General features: G+C 42.5%; 1 protein-coding gene across 4 annotated transcripts in view; it reads right to left on the bottom strand.

Moving 5' to 3' along the window:
* Tbc1d15-17 (TBC1 domain family member 15/17) overlaps nt 1–23,649 on the bottom strand; it is a 78,528-nt gene that overhangs the window by 8,267 nt on the left and 46,612 nt on the right. For 3 of the 4 annotated variants that reach the window (XM_075871514.1, XM_075871510.1, XM_075871513.1), the window contains exons 5-14: nt 19,960–20,077; nt 19,453–19,656; nt 18,724–18,849; nt 16,009–16,112; nt 13,023–13,117; nt 11,340–11,456; nt 9,914–10,014; nt 7,740–7,839; nt 5,987–6,084; nt 3,897–4,013 (exon numbers count right to left, since the gene is read on the bottom strand). In XM_075871514.1, coding sequence (XP_075727629.1) covers nt 3,897–4,013; nt 5,987–6,084; nt 7,740–7,839; nt 9,914–10,014; nt 11,340–11,456; nt 13,023–13,117; nt 16,009–16,112; nt 18,724–18,849; nt 19,453–19,656; nt 19,960–20,077 — 1,180 coding nt within the window. The remainder of the gene's footprint in view (nt 1–3,896; nt 4,014–5,986; nt 6,085–7,739; nt 7,840–9,913; nt 10,015–11,339; nt 11,457–13,022; nt 13,118–16,008; nt 16,113–18,723; nt 18,850–19,452; nt 19,657–19,959; nt 20,078–23,649) is intronic. The other variant, XM_075871511.1, reaches the window with a different exon arrangement.

Here is a 23,649-nt window from a genome sequence, read left to right as displayed (position 1 = left end):
AAAAAAAAAAGACATCGATTGCAACACGCACCCATTTTTCTCGCTGGCCCGCACGATCACCCCACTTGAAAAAACGACTTCTTCCGGGAGCGTCTTCCATTTAAATATGAGGTACGGGCGAAGCTTGTGCCCGTCTGACGTGTAACAGAGCATTGCCGTCACTGAAGTTTTACCGTGGACTGATGTCAGCACGCGAACTTGCTTCCCCCCCCTTCTTCTCGACGGTTGTGGTGCCAGGTATGTCGAAGTAAAGAGGCGTCTGATCGGCATTCCCGATTTGCCTAAGCAGGTAGCCGTTGTTGCACCGCAAGTTTAGGACGAACCTCTGAAAACTGTGAAGCTTTTCGTCGTACTCCTCCGCAAAACTTTTCGCATATGCATGTTCCCCTTCAGAGGGAAAAGCCTTTCCTCTTCAAAAAGTTAGTTAGCCAGCACCTGCTCGCTTTAAACTGGCTCCGCATTAGACCTTTTTCTAAGACTAATTGCATAGCCCGCACTTGGAGCAGTTCTGTCGTCACGGGCCGCTGTGCCGCTCGCTGCTCAAGCACATACTCGCCGAGCAGCTCTTTAATTTGCGGAAACGGACCCTGCTGTGGTCCACTAAAGCCTTTGCGTGAAGCTTTGCTGTCGACAATCTTCTGCTTTTGTTTCCGCCGGTCCCGCACGCACGTTTCTGGAACTCCGAACGACCGCGATGCAGCCCGATTTCCGTCCGTTTCTGCACACGCGATGACTTTTCTTTTAAAAGCGGCATCGTGGTGCACTCGAGTTTTTGGAGTCGGCCCTTCCACGCCGTCGATTCTAATGCACTACTAGATGACGAACTCCTCAGCACACGTACGAAGTGGCGCACATGGGAAACACATAGGCAGAAATGGCCGACGCGCCATGCCGACGCACAAAGGGGGTGGCCATTTCGGATTTGCCGATGGCAATAGATTGACCGTAATTTTTTTGCTCGTACTCGATTCTAACGCGCATGCGATTTATGAACTCGCTTAACCAGAAAAAAGGTGCGCGTTAGATTCGAGTAATTACGGTACATGTCTACATCCAGCCATGATGACGCTTCAGTTGAAAGCTTCTATGAATACGTGGAATTGGCAATAAGTAAGGTAAAAACACAGTATACTATACTTATTGGAGACTTTAATGCAAAAGTAGGGAAGAAGCAGGCTGGAGACCAGGTAGTGAGAGATCATGGCATCGGTACTAGAAATGCCAGAGGAGAGGTACTAGTAAAATTCACAGAACGCAATAATTTAGGGGTTTTAAATACCTTCTACCGAAAACCGTAAGTGGACATAAAGGAGCTCTAATGGTGAAAATAAGAACGAAATAGACTTTATAATGAGTGCACACCCAGGCATCGTGCAGGATGTGGAAGTGCTTGGCAAGGTACAATTGAGTGACCATAAAATGGTACGGTCTCGAATTCGCCTAGACTTGAAAAAGGAACGACAGAAACTGATACACAAGAAGCCAATCAATGAGCTAGCACTGAGAGGGAAAGTAGAAGAATTCAGAGTCTCACTTCAGAACAGGTACTTGGCTCTTATCGAGGAAACCAGCCTTAGCGTTGACGAATGAATGATAATCTGACGAGTATCATTACGGAGTGTGCAGTGGAAGTTGGAGGTATAGCACTTAGGCAGGACACTGGCAAGCTGTCTAAGGAGATGAAGAACCTCATTAAAAAGCGTAAAAGCATGAAGTTTTCTGGTAAACAAATAAAATAGAACTGTAAAAGCTTTCAAAGTTGATTAATAAGCGTAAGGTATTTGATGTAAGCACGTATAACATGGAGAGAATTGAACACGGTCTAAAAAATGGAGGAAGCATCATAGCAGTGAAGAGGAAACTTGGAATAAGCAGAAATCGGATGTATGCACTACGGGACAAAGAAGGCAAAATATCTACCAATATGGATAGGATAGTTAAAATAGCGGAGGCGTTTTATAGAGACCTGTACAGTAGCCGGGAAAACCCCGACCTTATTAGTATAGGAACTAGCAGTAACCCAGATGACACCCCACCAGTAATTATAGAAGTCAGAAAAGCCTCGGAGAGCCTGCAAAAGGTAAAGCTGCTCGTGAGGACCATATAACATCAGATTTGCTGAAAGATGGAGGACAGATTGTTAGAAAAACTAGCCACCCTGTTTACGAGGTGCCTCCTGACAAGAAGAGTACCAGAGTCTTGGAAGAATGCTAACATCATCTTGATGCATAAGAAAGGAGATGACAAGGACTTGAAGAATTACAGGCCGATCAGCTAGCTCTCAGTAGTATACAAGCTATTCACAAAGGTAATTGCTAACAGAGTTAAGAAAACATTAGAATTCAATCAACCAAAGGAACAGGCGGGATTTCGAACAGGCTACTCAACAATCGACCACATTCATACTATCAATCAGGAAATAGAGAAATGCTCAGATTATAGCCAACCACTATAGCCTTCATAGATTAGGAGAAGGCGTTTGGTTCAGTAGAAATATCAGCAGTCATGCAGACACTGTGGAATCAGGGCGTCGATGAAGTATGTATAAACATCCTGGAAAAAATCTACAGGGGATCAACTGCTACCATATTGCTTCATAAAAAAAGCACCAAAATACCAATCAAGAGGGGTGTAAAACAGAGGGATACAATGTCCCCAGTGCTATTTACAGCGTGCTTACAGGAGGTTTTCAGAGGCCTAGAATGGGAACAGCTAGGGATAAGAGCTAATGGAGAGTACCTTACTAACCTGCGCTTCGCCGATGACATTGCATTGCTGAGTAACTCAGGGGACGAATTGCAACTCATGATTATGGATTTAGACAAGGAGAGCAGAAGGTGAGTCTTAAAATTAATCTGCAGAAAATGGCAGTAATGTACAACAACCTCGGAAGAGAGCAGCGTTTCTAGATATGTAATAGTGCACTTCAAGTTGTAAAAGACTATCAGCTTAGGACAGGTGATAACCGTGGAGCCGAACCCCCGAGATTGACGTAACTAGAAGAATAAGAATGGGGTGGCGCACATTTGGCAAGCACTCTTAAATCATGACAGGTAGATTGCCACTATCCCTCAAGAGGAAGGTATATAACAGCTGCATCTTGCCAGTACTTAACTATGGAGCAGAAACCTGGGGACTTACAAAAAGGGTTCAGCTTAAATTGAAGAAGACACAGCGAGCAATGGAAAGAAAAATGGTAGGTGTAACCTTAAGAGACAAGAAGAGAGCAAAGTGGATTAGCAAACAAACGGGGGTTAAGGATATCATAGTTGAAATCAAGAAGAGGAAATGGACTTGGGCCGGGCATGTAGCGCGTAGACAGGATAACCACTGGTCATTAAGGGTAACTAACTGGACCCCAGAGAAGGCAAGAGGGTTAGGAGGAGACAGAAGGTTAGCTGGGTAGATGAGATTAAGAAGTTTGCGGGTATAAATTGGCAGCAGAAAGCACAGGACCGAGTTGACTGGCGGAACATGGGAGTGGCCTTTGTCCTGCAGTGGACGTAGTCAGGCTGATGATGATGATGATGACAGTCGAGTGTGCAAAGTGGCGAGCACGTAAATAATATTTATAATAACTTAATAATTCATGCTGGCTTAACGGCCCAAAACCACCATAATTATGAGAGATGCTGTAGTGTAGGGCTCCGGAAATTTCGACCACCTAGGGTTCTTTAAGTTCCATTTAAATCTAAGCACACAGGCCTCAACAATTTATGCTTCTATCAAAAATGCGGCCGCTGCTGGAGCCCATGAATATATCATTTTGCCGGGTGCGGCAAGTGTGGTGCACTGTGATCAGATGCGAAACACACGCTGAGCATGCTGGATAAATGCTTCTTAAAGATATAGGCATGAGCAAAAAGTCAAAAGTGAATTGAGCCCAAAGTACATGCCTTGAGGATCTCGTTGAGCCCATAGTTGTTCTCAATGAGCAACTCCTTCTCGTGGTCCAGGATGGCCACGCAGAGAAGCAGGTGGAAGTTCTTACAGGGCAGATCAGTCCATAGTACCTATACAACAACAAAGAAAGATGTTGAGACATGTCGATCCAGTCATTAGAATAATTGTTACGCTCCTCACATTGGTCTATGCCTAAGGTATAAATTATAGCAATGAGCTTTGCTAACAAGATGTTCATAAAGTCCATGAAGACAAAAATTTCAGTAGGACACTTTAACTAAGTTCTGCTTCCCCCTCAGTGTTTCAATCTTTTATTTCCACACATCCCTCTTAAAACGTTCCATGTGTCTTTCCAGAAAGTACCTATCATTTCCATATAATTTTTATAGAGTACATGCGGATTCGGTGCAAACTGGTTAAGCTTCCATAACAATCTAGTGGACTCATGGAATCATTGGAGTGCACACAGAACACATTCCTAAAAATCTAATATTCAGCAGAAATGCACAAATGTGAGATTTTGTACAGGAGAACCGGCCCAAAAATTTATACAGTAGCACAAAGGACGGCTTCTCTACATGACTCGCACTCAGGCCTTTTTTTCTTTGGCGGCATCGTGAAAAGACAAACAAATAAACAAGATTTTTTAGCTATTTTAATATTACAAAATGACCGAATATGTCACTGCAGTCACTGTCACAGCCTGAAACACATATTCTAGATATCTAACCTCACAGTGGGAATTCAATTAAGAGCATTTACAAAACAGGGCTTTGGCATCTTTATGTCACGATTTTCCTGACTGCAACTCTTGTGTAGGTGTTCTTAATTTATTGTGCATGGCTGTTTCAAAGTGCTCCAGAGGCTCTGCAAAATTTATGTGATAAAGCAACTAAGCGTTACTACTACAACAAGCAGGACAATACACTCAAACCTAATTATAACAATGTTGCATCTTACGCAAAAACAAGTTCGTCACATCCAAAAATTTATTACAAAGGTATATTCCTGAGACTATGTATATCGCAAGAGTTTTCTTCATTTACTTCATTATATTATAACAATTATTTCGTTATATCCGGGTTCGTTATATCCAGTTTTGAGACATGGCAAGAAAAGAGGATGATGGCTAGCATACTTGCCTATTCTCCTTCAAGAGCTGTAAAGCTGTTGAATTCACTACACTCAAACCTTGATTTTGTTAGGTGATTTAAGCTGACTGAAACAAGGCATAGTGGGACATACCCAAGAAAGGTGCCTCAGACTGAGAGTGAAGAAGTGGACGTTGTCGGTCAGCTGCGCTGAGGCTGTAGACTGACTACTGTTATTTTCCACGTAACATTTTGGTGGAGGTGCTGGGTAGGTGGCGAAGCCGTATCCTCACCCAGAGCCATGATAGCAGACTTAAGGAGGCGTCAACTGCGTAGCTCCGTTGTCAGGAGAGTACCCAGCACTTCCACCAAAATGTTACTTGGACATATTGTTGACGCTTACGGCGTACAGCCTGACCCAGAAAAAGTTCGAGCTGTGAAGGACTTTCCTGTGCCAAAAACTGCCAAAGATGTCCGCAGCTTTGTGGTGCCTCAGACTGAGAGTGAAGAAGTGGACGTTGTCGGTCAGCTGCGCTGAGGCTGTAGACTGACTACTGTTATTTTCCACGTAACAATATAACCAATGCAGATATGAGAAATATCAGTTATAACTAAGTTAAGAATAACCTTACAATATATAAAGCATCAGAAATACACTTCTACAACAAATTTTCGGCTATAAGAAAATTTTCGGTTATAAGGAACTTATTTTTCGTGTAAGATGCAACTTTGTTATAATGAGGTTCAAGCGTCCAGAGCACTCAAATATGCATTACACCCATACCTCAATATAACGAACCTGGATATAACGAAGTAAAGGAAGAGCAGTCTTGCAAAAGCCATAGGGTTAGGAATATACCTTTATAACAAATTTTTAATTATAACGAACTAATTTTCCGTGTGAGATAACAACTATATGATAGCAATGATAACAATGATAGCAATGATAACAACCATACACTTGTCCTTGCGTGAAGTGTGAGACCACTCACCTCCCACAACCTCATGATCTCCTCGCACCTGAACTCGCGCTTGAAGAGAACCAGGAGCCAGCGGAAACAGAAGTACAGGTTGCCAGACTCATGCTCCTCTGGAAATAAATGCGCGAGTTGTTCTCAGGAAAGCACTCAACTTGGCTCAGGTGAGCTCAGTTTTTATTTTGATTTCACACACAAAAACACACACACACACACATTGTATATATCTACAGAACTCACCGATTGAGATGTGAAAATTTAGGGCATATTAATGCACATATGTGTTTGTTTGTAATGTCGAAAGCTCACGTTATATTGGCATAATTATGATTCAAACAGTGATGATTTGATTGATATGTGGGGTTTAACGTCCCGAAATTGATTCAAACACTCACACCAGAGTCAACATTGCTCTTAGAAGCCAGATTTGCAGTGACTTGATGCTGTTATCACAAGTAATAAGAGGCTCATAGGAGTCATTTACTAAGGAAGACGATTCGTTTCAACCCGTGAGTACTGAACATGTACATACAAGAACTTTTCAATGCTGAAATAAAATCTTAGTGAAATAAAAATTATAAATAAAAAGAACAATTCAAGTTTATCTGGTGGTAACTCAGACTGAGTGAAAAGCATACAAGTTCGTTTTTTCTTCTTTCTCCGGTGTGACACTTTCGATCCAGAGCAACGGGTGCTATTGTAAGACAACTTCGATACTCCACCACAAAACCTGCCATGCTGGCATTTCAAAACAGTGAGGGGAGGTATGATCACCCTGTAAGTGCAACTAGAGTCAAGAAGAAGGGTGCATATGATTATATGGCAAAATATCAGTGTTCAGAATTTCTTTCTTCAGTCAGTTCGCACTACTTTCACCTAATTGGCAACTGCTGCTGCGCAAGAAGTTTAGTCGATTGTGCAGTGGTGGTGGTAGCGTTAGTAACAATTTTATTAGGAACTCCAGCAAATTTGTGGCCTGGGTGTAAACTGACCCTGAGGAAGACCGGACACCCTGTCCCCTCCCCGCCTCGTTGCCTTGGTGTACGGGCCATAGTAGATCTTGGAGGTGGCTTTCCATAGTTATTTCCATGACTTGGTTACACCCCACTACATATGGCCATCAGACAGTCTACAATTACTTAAATTTTAAAGTTTTAAGCACCACAATCAGGATACAGTTATTGCAACACAAAACTGTTAATTGACCAGATGACCTTGGGGTCTTTTAATGTACACGTGAAGCTAAATGCATGGGTGCTTTTACATATAACCCAGCGAAGTGTACCTAGCTGTGATGGGGAATTAACCCTACATCTTTGGGCTCAGCAATGCACACAGCTGTAGCTGCAAAGCTGCCACTTCGGGCCATATGAAGGTATAGGTACAACATGCTTCATGCAAGTACACTCAATATAATGACCCCAGATATGACAAAATATCTGTTATGATAAAGTAAATGAAAAATACTACTGTACTTCATATTAATATACCTTTATAACAAATTTCTGGATATAACGAGCTCATTTTCATGTAAGGTGAAACTTCACTACACTCAAACCTCATTATAACAAAGTTGTGTCTTACACAAACATAGGTTCATTATAACCTAAAATTTGTTATACACGTATATCCTAACAATATGTATATCACATGACTATTCTTCATTTACTTCATTATATCTGGATTCGTTACATTGAGGTTTGAGTGTAAACGAACAGGTTGATCTGAAAACGTATCAGGCAGTAGGGTGAACCCAATGCCCACTTACCGAGGTAAATGGCCAGCTTGGGAACAGCAACGGCAAGGATGTCAAAGAGCTGGGTCAGCTGCTTCTTCATGCCGCTCTGGTCAATGTCGAAGTTGGACATCTGCGTTCAAAAAGGTACAATATTGCAAAAGCACGCCAGAGCTGATGTGCACACCCAAGAGTCTACTTCGAGAAGCCAGTACTGTCAAATTTAAACAGTAGGTGACATTTCTTGTAAGACCCCTAGGCAAAACAACAATGTGGGCAGTAAGAATGCTGTACATGGTCAGCGGTTACTTAGTGCCATCACAATCAGTACATAAAATGGTGCTTACAATGCCACTTATACAGATACTTACACTTAATTCTATACATATTACATAGTTAATGTGTAAACAAAGTTCATGCTAACATGCAGCACTGCCTTCATTGTAGCAGGTAAACGGGCGACCATCAGTGGACCGGTGACCACCCACGACACCTATTACTCAAAGGCAGAGCACTGGAGTGCTTTTATCCAGATACAAGTCTGCGTGCCGGTAGGTGGGATTCGAATGTTTACCTTTGAGGCACATGCAAAAGTCCATGGCCTAAATATACCATGAAAAATTGCAAGCACTATGCGGACAAACTGGTGTACCGCTTCCAACCAACTTCGGCACGCAACTATCATATCCCTCTATCACTGTTTTCAGAATGCTCCCACTGTCTAAACTGATCCTCGCATAGATTATGGAAAAAGCAGCAAAAAAAATTTATGGACCACCTGCTCGAAGGGAATCCTGATAGGGTGCGAAGCAGCAGCAGTGAGCACAGCAATGACCCGGTTGAACCAGGCATTGACGCAAGTGCTGGAAGAACGGTCTGAAGCAAAACTCAGTGTAGTGTTTACTAGAGTTAACAACTGTTCGAAAAACAAAGACTAGCAAGGTGGTTTGGGTTTTGTGTAAGTTTCACTGCAGATAAAGACAGTTCGCTTGATGTGTGCTCTAACTTTGTGAGCGGTGGAGAGGCTGAAGCAAGAGGAATGACACGTCAGTGACGTCAATGCGCGCGCACTGCGAGGAAAGGCATGACCTACTTGGCACCGCCCCAACACCTGCGGCTAGGGTAGTGCAGTGAGGACAGAGGGATGACGTTATACAGGCTAGTCAAAGAGCTGCTTCGCATATAAAAAAGAACGGAGATGTTTCTAGGCGTTTCCTATGTTACCAAGTGAAATTATTGAAAACCCTGACATACAATTAGCATTGCATCAAACAAAAAAGTGGCACAGTAACAATAAGTTGTCTAACAGCTACAATCAATAGATTCAGCCATTGGTTATATCGTTTGAACAGAGACTCGACATATGTCGCCTATTGACCAGCAGTGGAATACACAAATAGGTGCATGGGCATAAGTGCATGGGCATAGACGCATGGGCATAGACGCATGGGCAAGCAGTGGAATGTATGTAAGCACGCGATGAATGCTGAAGAGAGTACATTTTTACCATGCGCACGATTTGCCATGTAGTTCATGTCACCATAATCAATACGAACTTTATGCGGCCACAGTTCCCTAAAGCACTGTAGCGTTGAGGTGTATATTGGGTGGGATGACCAAGATCAGGCCGGTGATGAAAAGACTTCCATTCAGGAAACTTGAAAAACCGATTTATCAACATTTAGAGAAAACGTTTACTGGTCCTCGTTGATCCGGCGCCCGCCATCTCGGCTTTCTCGGGCCTCTCTCGTCCCCTTTTGTCCTTTTTACCCCCGTCATTCCCACCTTTCTCCCTCTCCCTCAGTACATCGGTCCATTTCACGAAAGGCAGGGGTGGTTCACAGTCAGAGGAGGAATCAAGTGGTGTGAACCATCTATATAGAGCCCGACTCCCCCTCAGCTCAAAGGGCATGATTTCTCAGTTCTGTTACGTCGACCCATCTGCTTCCAGAAACAGCGTCAACTCTTCCGCTTCTTGAAACAACCGCCGCAATCGGCGGGGCTTAGTTGTGGCACCAGTGAGCCTGTTTCGTGACACCATGGTCAGCTTTTAGTAACAGTCGCCACATTCGCGGAACTGAGTTGTGGCGACAGCACGCCTGTCTTGAACACGTCACTGGCAGCGGGACGTACCAGCATGCACTCAAAAGTGGGCAGAGCTAGTATGGCTACCAGGTTTGATGCGTACACTACTTTTCCACACTCACCACTCGCTTGATATAGCCAACGAAGCACCAGAAGGCGTCCTCCTCATTGTCCATCACCATCAGTATTGGTGACAGCAGATCACTCATGCCCTGGACATATCCTGTGCATTTGAAAACGGCACACAACAAAATGTATGATGATTTATAAATACTATGAAATGAACAGCACAGGCACAATAATAGTAGATCTGAACAATCATTTAACATTAGCATCTTCAAAAATTTTGATGTCGATTTCCTCTCGGTCCTTAAAGTTTATTTGTTGCCAAGTTCAAATTAGTCCAAGAGAAGCCTTGAAGTCGAGAATCGGGAAGATGTTGAAATTAGTGAGAAGCTTTGAGAATTTATTATATTGTTAAGGATTGAATCGGTTCTGAGTATTCAGTGAGAAAAATTACACACCTACGACCTCCTACAAAAAAATGTAGAAAAATTTGGAAGGCAACATAATCAAGTCTGAAATGAAATAGAGACAGTGTTTTAGTAATTTCATATTATTGGCTACCATCTCATAAAACTTTTACTAAAATTTATCTTCTCACAGAATTGGAGTAAGTACACAAACAAATAAAAAAATGTGCAATATATATTCTCATCCATTTGCACAAAATGTGCCTGGTTAGCCATATTTACAAAATGTAATGCCAGTTTTTATTCAGATATTTGCAACCTGAAGTCAACCCTCTTACTACAATCGAATACCTGAATTCAAGTTGTCTAAAAAGTGCAAAAATGTACACAATTGTGTTAGTTTTTTTTCCTTATCCTAAATGAAACAAAAAGTCGCCCCTTGCACTACAGTCCTCGGTTACGCAACAGGGCTGTGCGAAGTGCCTAGCTTAGTAAAGGAGACCTGTACTTGAACTACGACAAATTCAGGCAGAACTTCAAGTATGTGGGAGAGGCACCAGAAAACACCACATTCATAACACATTTCATAGCCACTCACCCACTAGCTTTGTAAAGGCGGCCTCTACTTGAACTAAGATAAATTCGGGCAGAAATTTAAGTGGGTGGGAGAGGCACCAGGAAATGCCACATTCATAACAAGTTTCACAGCCACTCACCCACTAGCTTTGTAAAGGCGGCCTCTACTTGAACTAAGATAAATTCAGGTAGAAGTTCAAGTGGTTGGGAGAGGCACCAGAAAACACCGCATTCACAACACATTTTATAGCTACTCTACCACTAGCTTTCTAAAGGCGGCCTCTACTTGAACTAAGATAAATTCGGGCAGAAATTCAAGTGGGTGGAAGAGGCACGAAGAAACGGCACATTCATAACATGTTTCATAGCCACTCACCCACTAGCTTTGTAAAGGGGGCCTCTACTTGAAACTAAGATCGATAAATACGGGCAGAAATTCAAGTGGGCGGGAGAGGTACCAGAAAACACCACATTCACAACACATTTCATGGCCACTCACCCAAATCAAAGTTGTACATGACATAGGTCATGAGGATGTCGTTGAGCATCTCGACCTTGGAATTGTTCTCGCCTTGGTAGAAGACGTGCGTCCGGTCAGTGCGGCTGACGTCTTTCTCTGTGAATCAATAAAAACGAAGCACAAGGCTGAGTTGCAAGTAGAACGCAACAACAAAGCCTGTTCACAAAAACCCTGTTATAACCGACATGACTGGCACTACCAACAGGGTTTCAAATTCCGTGACTGCCGGGAATTGAAAACTTGACTTCATGCTGAGCTACAGAGGTGGATTAAGCGTGTGTATCGCTACCATACCTCTTTTAGACGAGTCTCAAACACCGTATTTTCTCATGTTTAACAAGCCTCTCCATATATTGGGTACCCCCAACTGTGAAATGTGCAAGGTAGCACATCGAAATTTTAATGTAATCAGCACCCTTACTTTAGCTCCTAATTTCATGTGTAGCATTTTGTACAGGCTATACGTGACAAGATGTGATCTAAACAATCTTGCCAATCAGATTTTTGTCCTGATCCCAGCTTGCAGAACCATACTGCATTGACAAAACAATGCAGAAAAAAACATTTAAAAACAGTACAATCATTATGCAAATCTATAAACAGTACAATCATTATGCAAATCATGAATAACTCCTGCCTACCATGCTCAGCTAACCTGTTTGGCCAAGAAGAGCAAGCATTAGCCTCAACAACAGATGCCAAGTTGTTTGTATGCTGCTCACAGCAGTGCTACCTAGATGTCTGTGCACTAACTCTGGGGCACTGGCTACAAATGGTTATACTGAGCCCGCCATATAAAATTATGACATATATTTAACAGTTCCAACATTACCTGGAAATCTCAAGCAAAGTCATTGCATTGTATAGTGCATGTATCGGAGATATTCAGTCACTTTTCATATGCTATCTAACATTGCACCATGCTGCGCTTCTCTAAGTATGCTTCTCATCACAATTGTGTATTGAATTATTGGAAATATTCATAATGACAATGGAAAACTGTTTCGGTAGGTGAAGTCACAAAACGCACTGAATCTGATGGGAACTGCAGTTCCTTACTAAAAACCACTGCCAAGTAAAGTGATGAGGCAAACCAATGGCAAAGGCTACTGTGAACTAGAGTCTTATATACATTGCCAAAATATCCTTCATTTTGGATTGCCAATGATTACACCACTAACAAATTGAAATGTGACATTGTATTTTTTTAGTATAGCAACCATGCACAGAATAACTGTTTTGATTTACACTTCTTGAGTGTAACAATAATGCACGATTCCTCACAATAACTGTTTTAACTCGCTGCAGATCTGGCTGTTAAAGTAGTGTTGGCCCTGATAAAGTGCTCAATTTTAACTCATGCCGACAGGACAAAAACTGTAAATTATTACTTGGCCCTAAATATCCACCTTTCTGTGCGCGAGAACTGCATATCAGCTGTCCCCTTCAGATTTTATGTACCTGGGTTCCCCTGGACTATTATGTCAAATGAAAAGCTCAAGTACATTTTTATTAGGTCCACATTCAGATGTTTGTAAGCACGAAAAAAAAAAAAGGCTGGACAAGCTTGCAGGTTATGACACACAACCTGAAAGCCAGTTATCAGGCAGTTATCAGAGATTATCAGAGGCTAACTGCACTGAGCAGAATAAGCGTGCTCACCAACAAGGTTCTTCCTTTCTCTGTAATCAGCGAATCGCGACTCTTGGTCATCACTGATTGACTTCCACTGAAGCTTCATCCGGTAGTAGCAGTCCCTGTGAAGCAAGTTCACAGAAAGAGGAACAGTGTGCAAATTCTACGAACAAGTAGCTTAAAAGACAAAAACCCAGGAATGAACAGGAAAGCCAAACAAGTTTGTTTGTTTTCACATCCATGTTTTTGCGCTACTAGTTTGAGTGTGAATTCCCACAAACTAGCCCAAATTTCAGTTCTGGCATACAAACAAACAAGAGGTACAAAGGTGAAATTACTGTGAACAGCTTAGTTCAGTTTGCGTTTGTTCACTTAACGCACTCAACTTTCAACAAATGTAGCTGTAGGGCAGACTTTGTGGTGACACACTAGCCAAGTCTTCTGCTTATAGAGCCACCTCTGAACACCTTAGAATACTTCATACAAGTAAATGCCAAGGAGAATGTCAATTTCAACAAGTTTATTAGTCTACCAAATTGACCAAAAATTCACCACCTATATGCTCATTCACATAAATCCTGGACAAATTAGTCCTCAGGAGGAAACGGTACAGTTGACCACTGAATAAAGAAAAGTTACAATAACAAACGACCAGATTTGACACACCAAACAAAAAAGTCACAGCTTCACTGCAAAGGCAAAGCAATGAACACGATAGCAACAAATCGGAAGGTCACGCGCAGAATGGCAGGCAGATCTAGACGTGACCCGCGTTTTTTACGCACAAATAACACACGAAAAGTACTCACAGGTACAGATGAACGCGAATAAGCGTCCCAGTTGTTATTTCACTGTGTTTGAAAAGCACGCTCTTTTCGCAAATGGAGACTGTGCAACAATTGCAGTGAAATTTGTGCACCCGGTAACTACAAAAGAATTGTTACGGTAAAAGCCAAACATAAGCCAAGACGTATGATGCTCTCCACCACGAGATAAAGCACGTGAGTGAGCGTCTACCTCTCCTCTCCGCGGGGCAAAGTACGCACGGGAGATGAGAGCGCGCGCCACCGAATCGTGATGATGTGGCGACGCGCACTCATTCCGTGATCTTGCTGGTAAAGCCGAGAACACGATAGTTGCCCCCGAGATGCCTGTCACCAGCGGTAAGCGGTACATATAAATAGCTCACCTTTTCAACGTTGAAGGACGTGCTTCTCTGTGGCTTGGTGGTTTGATAGCCTTGCACTCACGTTTTATAGGTTGCACGTTCAATTTCACGCACCAGTGTCTTTTTCTGGGTTTATTCTTTCTTGCGTTTTCATATATATATATATATATAGATACGTATACATATAGGGGGAGTGACGGAGACGTCCACGTCGATGAGGACGTGGACAGCGGTGGAAAAATCCAGCCGAGAGTGTCTATATAATTGCTATCGCAATAAAATCATCATCATCAGCACCAGCCTGACTACGCCCACTGCAGGGCAAAGGCCTCTCCCGTAATCTGTCAATCAACCCGGTCTTGTGCTTTTTGCTGCCCCTTTATACCGGCAAACTTTTTATACTAACCCACCCACCTAACTTTCTGTCTCCCCTTCGTTGCATTTGCCTTCTCTGGAAATTCAGTCAGTTAGCCTTAATGACCAGTGGTTATCCTGCCTATGTGGTGCGTGTGCAGCCTATGTCCATTTCTTCTTCTTGATTTCAACTGTGATAGCCTTAACCCCGATTGGTTCCCTGACCCACTTTGCTCTCTTCTTGTCTGCTAAGGTTACACTTATTCTTTTCCATTCTTTTTTATCACTTGCTGCGTCATCCTCAATTTAAGCTGAACCCTCTTTGCGAACCTCCAGGTTTTTGCTCTATAGGTAAGTACCGGAAAGATGCAGTTGTTATATACCTTCCTCTTGAGGAATAGTGGCAATCTACCAGTTGTGATTTGAGAATGTTTGCCGAATGTGCTCTACCTCATCCTTATTCTTTTAGTTATTTCACTCTCATGATCCGACTACGTCGTTACTACCTCTCCTAAAAGGACATATTTCTTTATAACTTCCAGCGACTCTCCAACTATTGCAAAGCACTGTTTTTTGGTGAGACTTTTGCACATTACTTTAGTTTTATGCATATTATTTTTCAGACCTAATCATCTGCTTTCCATGTCTAGTCCAGTAATCATGAGCTGTAATTCATCCCCTGAGTTAATTATCAAAGCAATGTCATCAGCGAATCGCAGGTTACTACGATTCTCTCCATTAACTTTTATCCCTACTAACTCTTCCTGATCTCGGGTTCTGAAAACCTCCTATTAACACACGAAGAATAAAATTGGAGAGATCGTATGTCCCTGTCTTTCACCCTTCTTTATTAAGATTCTGTCGCTTTCTTTATGGAGAACTCTGATGGCTGTGGATCCGCTGTAGATTTCTTCCCGTATGTTTATGTAGGGTTCATCGATGCCCTGATTCTCCAGTGCCTGCATCGCTACTGATGTCCCGACTGAGTCAAACGCCTCCTCGTAATCTATGAAAGCTATGTATAGGTGTTGGCTGTATTCCGTGCATTTTTCTATCACATGGTTGATAGAATGAATATGGTCTATTGTGGAGTAGCCTGTATGAAAGTCTGCCTGGTGCTTCGGTTGATTGAACTCTTATATCATCTTAATTTTATTAGCTATTATTTTGTAAATAGTTTGTAGAGAATGGATAGTAAGCTGATCAGCCTGTAAAGTTTCAAGCTCTTGACACCTCTTTTCTTATGAATTAAGATGATGTTGGCGTTCTTCCAAGATCTTGGTACCCCTTTCGCCAAGAGACGCTTCGTATTCAATAAGTATGGCAAATTTTTAAATGCAGCACATTTCACTTTACTACTATTTAAATCCTGCTAATATTCTAATTCCCTTTGACTTTCCTTCAAACCAAGAAGGCGATATTCATATAAGCCAGCTGGTGATTATTGTCAGTGTCTTATCGAGTGCCAGTTTTGCGTTTGCGATGCCTTACTTGAGCTTCTTCCGGAGTGCCTCACGCTCCTTGTAGCTCGAGTCGAAGGAGTAGTACTCCAGCAAGAACGGCCACACCTCTCTCCTCAGGTCAGCAGCAATGCCCTGTCACACATTGAAGAACAAGCAAACAACACATTTGGTGGTCCAACAAGTTTTTGAGGCTCAATGACGTGCAAGACCTAAGAGAGTTGTTCACTGATTGCGGCCCACGAACATTTAAACAGTACACTGACAGAACCTAGCAGGTTTACCTTTTTTACGTTATGTCTGTCCAAGAAGGTTGTTCGGTAAAGACAAGGAGCAGAAAGGGCAGAATAAGAACAGCCAGCCTATTGAACAAGCGTAGTGTCTTGCTTCTCACCACTACAATCGCGAAGTCTACGATGTACGAACCATAATCGCAACTCCATGGGTAATTGCTATTGCAGGCTTTCTTTCTCGCGAACGCCGCTCACGGTACTGCTATCATGGAGCTGACAACCCTCCTACAGCCAGCTATGCCACGGCTCCAGGCCTTCACCATGGCGCAAGGTCAGGCTTGCCCCACTGCCGTCAAGACAGTGCACAGCCTACCGTTCACCGGGAATGCCGTTCACGCTTCCCACAGCGACAGCACCACACTCAGCATTCCATCGGTGCCTGAGTCGATCAGGGGTACTGTCCAAGCACTCTCGATCAAGAATACCACCGCAGTGAGTAGGCTAATTAAGGACTACTCTTCGGACCACACCACTGGCTTTGCAGGTGGGTTGCTAGAAAGCACCACCGTTTTTTGCGCACCACCGCACAACTCCGCCTTGAGGTCAGTGCCTTACGGCGTCAAGTCTGTGCTCTTCTCTGCGACCTTACCAGGACTGCACGTCATCGATGAGGCGTTGGACACAGAAGACCATGAGCACAGCTCGCCAGAGAGCCACAGAAAGCTCCAGCGTACTCTAACAGAGCTTTTTCACCAACTCGGTTGGCCTGTGTCGCTATTTTCCAAAGTTTCACAGGCCGTACCACATCGCTGGCTGCCTTCGAACTCCCACACTTTCGCGGCTTCCAGGACAATGCCAACAACTGGGTCATCACTGTCAACGCTCTCAGAGCTCGCAATTGATTGACTGAAGAGTGGAAGTGGGGCATGGCCATAAATCGCCTCCGGAATGCTAGAAATACATTGAAGAAGAACGGCTATTTGGGCTAGTTGGACAACACAGCGCTCGTGTTGTTGTCTTTGCCGGCCAGCTGTGTGACGGCGTCAGTTTCCTAACAAATTGACAGTAAAAAAACAAGCCCCACTGCAGTTCCCCTCATCACTGCGAAACCGCATCACCGGAAGTCAAGGCAGTAATTGGCTGAGTGTGCAGACATCTGCCATTCGTTAAGCGTCACCTCATTCAAAGAAGCTGAGGTGCCTGTTAGGTTGCTGTCAGGAAAGAGCTGCCGGTGCGGGTCATACCTCCAGTTATTGACATGGCATCCGACAAAGAAGGCTCAACTGCAAGTGAAGCTATAGGAATCAGTAGCTTGAACATCAGCCCGACAAAGACAGCGATGCAACAGCACGAGTTGCCCCACATGCTCATAAAAACACCCTGATGCCCCTTGACACACTGTAAACAGCACAGACTTCGCCACTCAACGCAGCAGGTGGAGGTGCAGCATGCACTATTTTTATCGCTGTCTACACAGCTGCGACAGCATAACCAAATTGACCAGATGCAACCAATGCGGCCACTTCGCTTTAGCCAGTACCTGCTGCTGGCGCCATCTTATTTAAGTAACCAGCGTCGACCCCAGCATGGACGAGGCCTGCACCGACCATCTCATCATAGCCAGTGTCGTCTTCCAAAAAGCACCACAGCTAAGGCAGACAAGGCGAGGCTTACTCAACACAAACAGCAGCGGCACAGCTAGGACATCCCAGACCTTAAACAGCTATGACACAGCCAGTGCCGGCCACCTGAAACTTTTTTGGCAAATTTCCAGGCAAAAAACCAGCATGGCCGAGCTCAGCTACTCTGGCATAGCCAATGCCGCCCACCTTGTCCCTTCTGTTTCGTGTAACGCGAGTCTACTGTTGAAGCAGAGGAATACCTCTTAAAACAGTATACTTCCACAAAAAAAAAAAAAAACAAAAAAAACTGCAGAACCCATCATTACCACTTACCAGTACTGGCACAAGTGAAGAGCATGACCAAGAATTCATGGCTCCTCTGCGTTACGATTGAGACATGGAGACAACATCCGAGCGCCTTGGAGGCGGCATGCCTGGTCCCACATACCAGCCACAACTACCGGCTGTATGTGATTTGAAAGCCGACGTGTGATTTGAAGGCTGCTCACATGAAAACTATAAAAATACAAGTCCTGCAGCAACTACCGGCTGTATGTGATTTGAAAGCTGACGTGTGATTTGAAGGCTGCTCACATGAAAACTATAAAAATACAAGTCCTGCAGCTTCGCCAAGATTCCCTATGAAAACATTCCCTCTGCCACTTGAATAATTTCATTTTCATGCGAAATCATATATTTTCTAAATATTTGCTATGTTTTCGCAACCATGTTACAGAAACGTATAAAATTATTCGAACAGCCTACAGAAAAGTTGTTTGCGTGGCATGTACCGCTGCTAAAAGAATTTTGCAAAGTAAACATCTACTGCGGTTGGTCTATTAAAAAAAAAAAAAAATAACTAGTGATAGCAATGCTGGCTGGGCAACTCACCCCTCGAAAGATGCGCTCCCTAAGGCTTGCCTCGTTGAGAATGCGCCCCTCCGGATTGTGCGCCATGGCCCACTCCTCATGACAGAGTGGTGCGCCGCGCTTCACCTCGGTCCGCTTGGGCAGGGTCTGTTGACGATCCTCGCAATTAGTGACAAGCGGGGGGAACACGCGTGAAAGAACAAACGACAACACATCACAGGTTCGAAAAGAAAAAAAAAAAAGAATAAGAGGTGGGGTTGTATGAGAAACAAACTTCAATATTGAGGAAACTTGAGCCTGCTCTAATCTGACAAGTGTGCTGTGTTTGAAATACAGTTGAACCCTTTTATAGAAGACATGTACTTTTATAGAAGACATGAACCCTTTTATAAAGACATTTATAATACGGTTGCAACTCTTTATAGAAGACATGTACTGGGCAGCAATTGTTGTTTTTTATATGAAGTGTCTCTTGTAAGTAGGGTATCACTGATGCATTTTGGTATGAACCGCTCTCAACATCAGCGTACCCATTTGTCTGTCACATCAATGCCTATCCTAAAAGGATTTGACTGTATTCCACCTTTTATTACTTAATATATTCCCTTCTTTTTCTTATTTATTTTACAAGGCACTGCTATCACGAATAGACAACTTATGACAACTTATGCCCATTCTTGCTCTTACTGAGGCTTTGAATGCTCGGGCAGTAAAATATCAAAAAGAACACTGTCACAAATCAAAACTTACCCTGATGACCACCTCGAAGCCGGGCTCCTCGCTGTGGGCACTGATCTCGAGACCCGTTAGACTGTCGGGTTGCTGTTCCTCGAGGTATCCATAACCGAGCCGGTACTCGTCGCCGGGCAAGCCTGATGCGGCCCCCGTGACATAGTTTGCCACTTTAGCGAAGCCGTCCCAAGTCGCATCCCACGTTGGATTTGTCAAGAACTTCTGATGCAGAGTCACAAGTAGAACGCGTGAAGCCTTCCACAGATTACACAAATCCACAAAGTAGTAAACAAAGGGACAGTAAAGCAAAGTTCTCTAGAAATGCCGTGATGGCGTACAGACTGCGAATCCTATACACACTACCTCACGATTGAGTAAAACGGCTATATTAGAGACCAATACTCAATGTTCGTGCCAAGCTAAGGGAACAAGTTACCAGTCAGCCTCTGCACATGTCGCGAGTACTTCCTCACGTGTGCACTTTTTTCGCGTCTTTACTAATCTCAACAAACACGAGCAACTTACCCGAATCACGTCGTACCGTGATGACGACTCGGGATACAGGTTCAACTGGTCAAACGACTTGTGGAGTGCCTCGACTGCTGGCATCTGAACCAGGTAGAGGAGCGGGTCTTTTCGCGACCTGTTTGTGAGCAAAAGCAAATACACGAAGTTTAGTGTTTCATGATAGCTCGTCTAGTCAAAATGATACATCATGCAAGTAGAAAACCCGAGGAACTGTGCTGACGAAAGTAAAAATTTGAAATGAGCGCACAAGATCTTTCGACTCCTGCAAGAGGGCATTTCTCACAAGTAAAATGCATTTTACTCTCGAAGAAGGCTCCCATGCGGGAGCCAAAACATGTTCGTGTGTGCGCATTTTAGATTTTCACTTTGGTCGGCCCACTGCTCTGAGTTTTCCACCTACATCAGATGAATACACAGTTCCACATATACACCAACTTCTCTACCTCGATAATACTGGACCAAGACAGATTCATCACAGCAAAAGTTAGGCATGTCGACATAAAAGCAAGAGAAGAAAAATGAATAAATCTGATGCTGTACCCATGTCTGTCTCCTTTCTTGATGAACACCTGTTCATGTTTCTGTTGTCAGTTTACCCAGTGTTAGTGTTGGCAAGCCTAACTTTATTCTACGATTTTATGGCATATTAGTTCTCTGGAAGCCCTCAAGGTACAGGAAGAACTATGAAACGAAAAACTGTCATCCATATATTTCTAACTACTAGAGAGAAAATCTGTATAGACTTCTTAGAAAAAAAGCATTTCAGCTGACAAAAAGTTTGTCCTTGTCATACTAAAGTGAAATTAACAGGGGCAGATTTTTAAGGTACAGTAGATTTAGTAAACGAAACTCTTCTGAATAAAATTGCTGCTTGAATAGAGAAACTGCCTCAAATATTATGGGTTCTGCGCCCTAATTCTTCACCCCTGTTTATTTTTCAATAAGTGACACTCCTATTGAACAGAACACACTTTTCAGGTCCCTCCTGGTTTTGACTAACAGAAGTCTACTATACTATCAACCCCTCTATATCATGCAAAACCATGCCTGATTAATGTAATTGGTACGGAACTTCAACTTGGAATGAAGCATCACCACAGCCACTGCTTCAGATTTAAATACAGTGTTAATTACCATAACCTAACCTAACCTCAAACACTACTTCAAAAAACTACTTCTTGTTGAAGAGTTCTAACGAAAATGGTCACAGTTGAAGTAGCGAAGTCATAAAAAGGGATAAAAGCCTACATCAAATAAAGGCATGTTTCAGGTTCACATCTGCAAATTCATAAAAAAGAAATAGAACAGTTATCCGACTGAAGGAAACCCTAAGCCATAAAAAAAACCCATACAAATCTTTCAGAAAGGTTCAGAGTAAGAAAAATTTGTCCCTGTCTGGCACTGCAGTTGCAAATAAAAATTTACCGACAGTTCCTTCAACATCTGAACTATCGAGATAATACATTGCTCACAATGCAAAGTGGCATGTTAATAATGCATGTACCGTTAATGTGGGAGTACTACTACATAAACAGAAAGCCTGCCGAGAGCCATGTGCGTCAACATACTCGCACGTTTGAAGCGCGTTTTCCCCAAACATAATTCTACACAGGATTTATTACACACTCGCTAACTACACTGGAAACATTGTCACTCGTGACTAGCAGCCCGAAAAACATAGAAGACGAGAAGTGGACACAGCGCAGAAATAACTTTCGACTGAAATTTTTATTGAAGAAAACCATAACATATAGTATATATATATGTATATATATATAGATATTTATTCGACGGCCGCAGGTTCGGTTCCTGCTCACGGCAAGTTATCTTTTCACCCACTTCTCTTTCTTCACATATAAACTACAATTCGGTCCAATAACATTCCCTATATTTTCCTTGGCATATGGCTCAGAGGGAATATTGGTCAGAGGCCAACTCCTAATAAGTTCACATGTTACGTGATGCCAAACGTGCTCATAAATGATTGTACCATACTCACTGTCACGGCTACTGATGGCACTGGCTGACACTACCACGTTTAAATTCACAAACATACCCAATAAAGTGAGTGGGAGGATAGCCGCCGTGGTAGCTCAGTTGGTAGATCATCAAACGCATTATTCGAAGGTCGCAGGTTCTGTTCCTGCCCACGGCAAGTTATCTTTTAGTCCACTTTCCTTTCTTCACATTGAAATTAAAATTCGGTCTAATAACATTCCCTATACATTCCTTGGCATTATTGTCTGTTAGATCTGAATTACATACATATATATAAATAAATATATATATATATATGAAGAAGTTTTTCCAATGGGCAAAACGTACTTGGGAAAAGAAGAGGATCGGTGCACGCGCACACACGCATGCACGCGCACACACACACACACACACACACACACACATATGGTGGCTCATCCTATGTCACGTGTGTACCCCGTCAATTTTCAACTAATAGGGCTAAAAAAACGTGCAGGTATATGTCAATGTGAGAAGTTTTTCAGGTGTTATATTTTGTAAAAAAATTTTGTGTTGCCTAAAGAGTGCTTCAAATTTTGGGCACCCAAGTGAAACTGTGTCGCGCTAAATTATTTATATAATATTACTGGTTTCAGTAATTACTAAAAAACAACTAAAATACATACTATAACAACTACAAATTATATAACTACAAACAACTACAAATCTCAAGGCACTGCTCTTTCATGAATAAGATAGTTTATTCATTTTTGTACACCTTTTCTTTATTTTTCGTTTTGGCAAAAAATTACAATATGCTGCATGTTCGGCATGTTTTATAAAAAGCACAATTTTTCCTGCCAGTGTTATAATTACATTTTCTATTCTATATGTCCCTATATTAATTTGTGAAATGCTTTGGGAAGAAATGAGGCAATAATGTTGCCAGAATAATGTGATAAAGTTGGCTGAAATCAAATTTTTACTCAATTCACAGCTTCATTTTGGCAATGTAGCAGTGCAAGCAAAAATATGGCTAATATATTGTTGAAAAGTATGGTTTGTTAGTAGGAGTTGTAGAAAGTTTCAGTTGTAGAAAGAGTAGTTTTTGTTTTAAGGGAGAAAGAATTTTTCATCTGAACAACCACAAGGTAGTAGAAAGCCTACCTTTGCATTGCTTTCACTGCATAGTACATCAATGCAAGGTGCCAGTTGCCAAGGTACTTTTTGGCAACATATAATGCATGTCACATGATTGCTTGTTACTTGTTTTCATAATAATGCTCTACAGAATGTCTAAAACAGAAATGGTGCCAAGTTTAAGGAACGGTATCTTTCCCCTTGAATCATTATAGGGCAAGTTATATTTCTCAAGGGGTAGAATTATAATGCAGTCGATGGCCTGTAATAGAGTATTACAGCATTGAGTATGGCTTCTGATAATTAATACACATTGTTTAATAGTAATTAACAACATAACTAAAGTTTAATTCAAGGTGTTTTAATGATATTTGAGGTAGAGGCCAATGTGTGATCATTGTGTGAAGCTTCACCGTTCACCTTCAGTGGTGTGGATGTAGTAGTGCAGTTTAGCCTTTCGCATCCTCAGACACTGCTTGACAAGCTCTTGCGCGATTCAGTCATGTATAAATATTTTGAATGCATTATGTTGCATTTCTTAATAAGTAAACATACTTCTTTTACATGAGCTTTACTTTAGTTTAAATTTGA

This window comes from Rhipicephalus microplus, chromosome 8 (assembly GCF_043290135.1).
Source record: "Rhipicephalus microplus isolate Deutch F79 chromosome 8, USDA_Rmic, whole genome shotgun sequence".
Classification (NCBI taxonomy): domain Eukaryota; kingdom Metazoa; phylum Arthropoda; class Arachnida; order Ixodida; family Ixodidae; genus Rhipicephalus; species Rhipicephalus microplus.
Note: the sequence above shows the minus strand (reverse complement) of the source record. Positions and strands in the feature narration are given on the sequence as shown.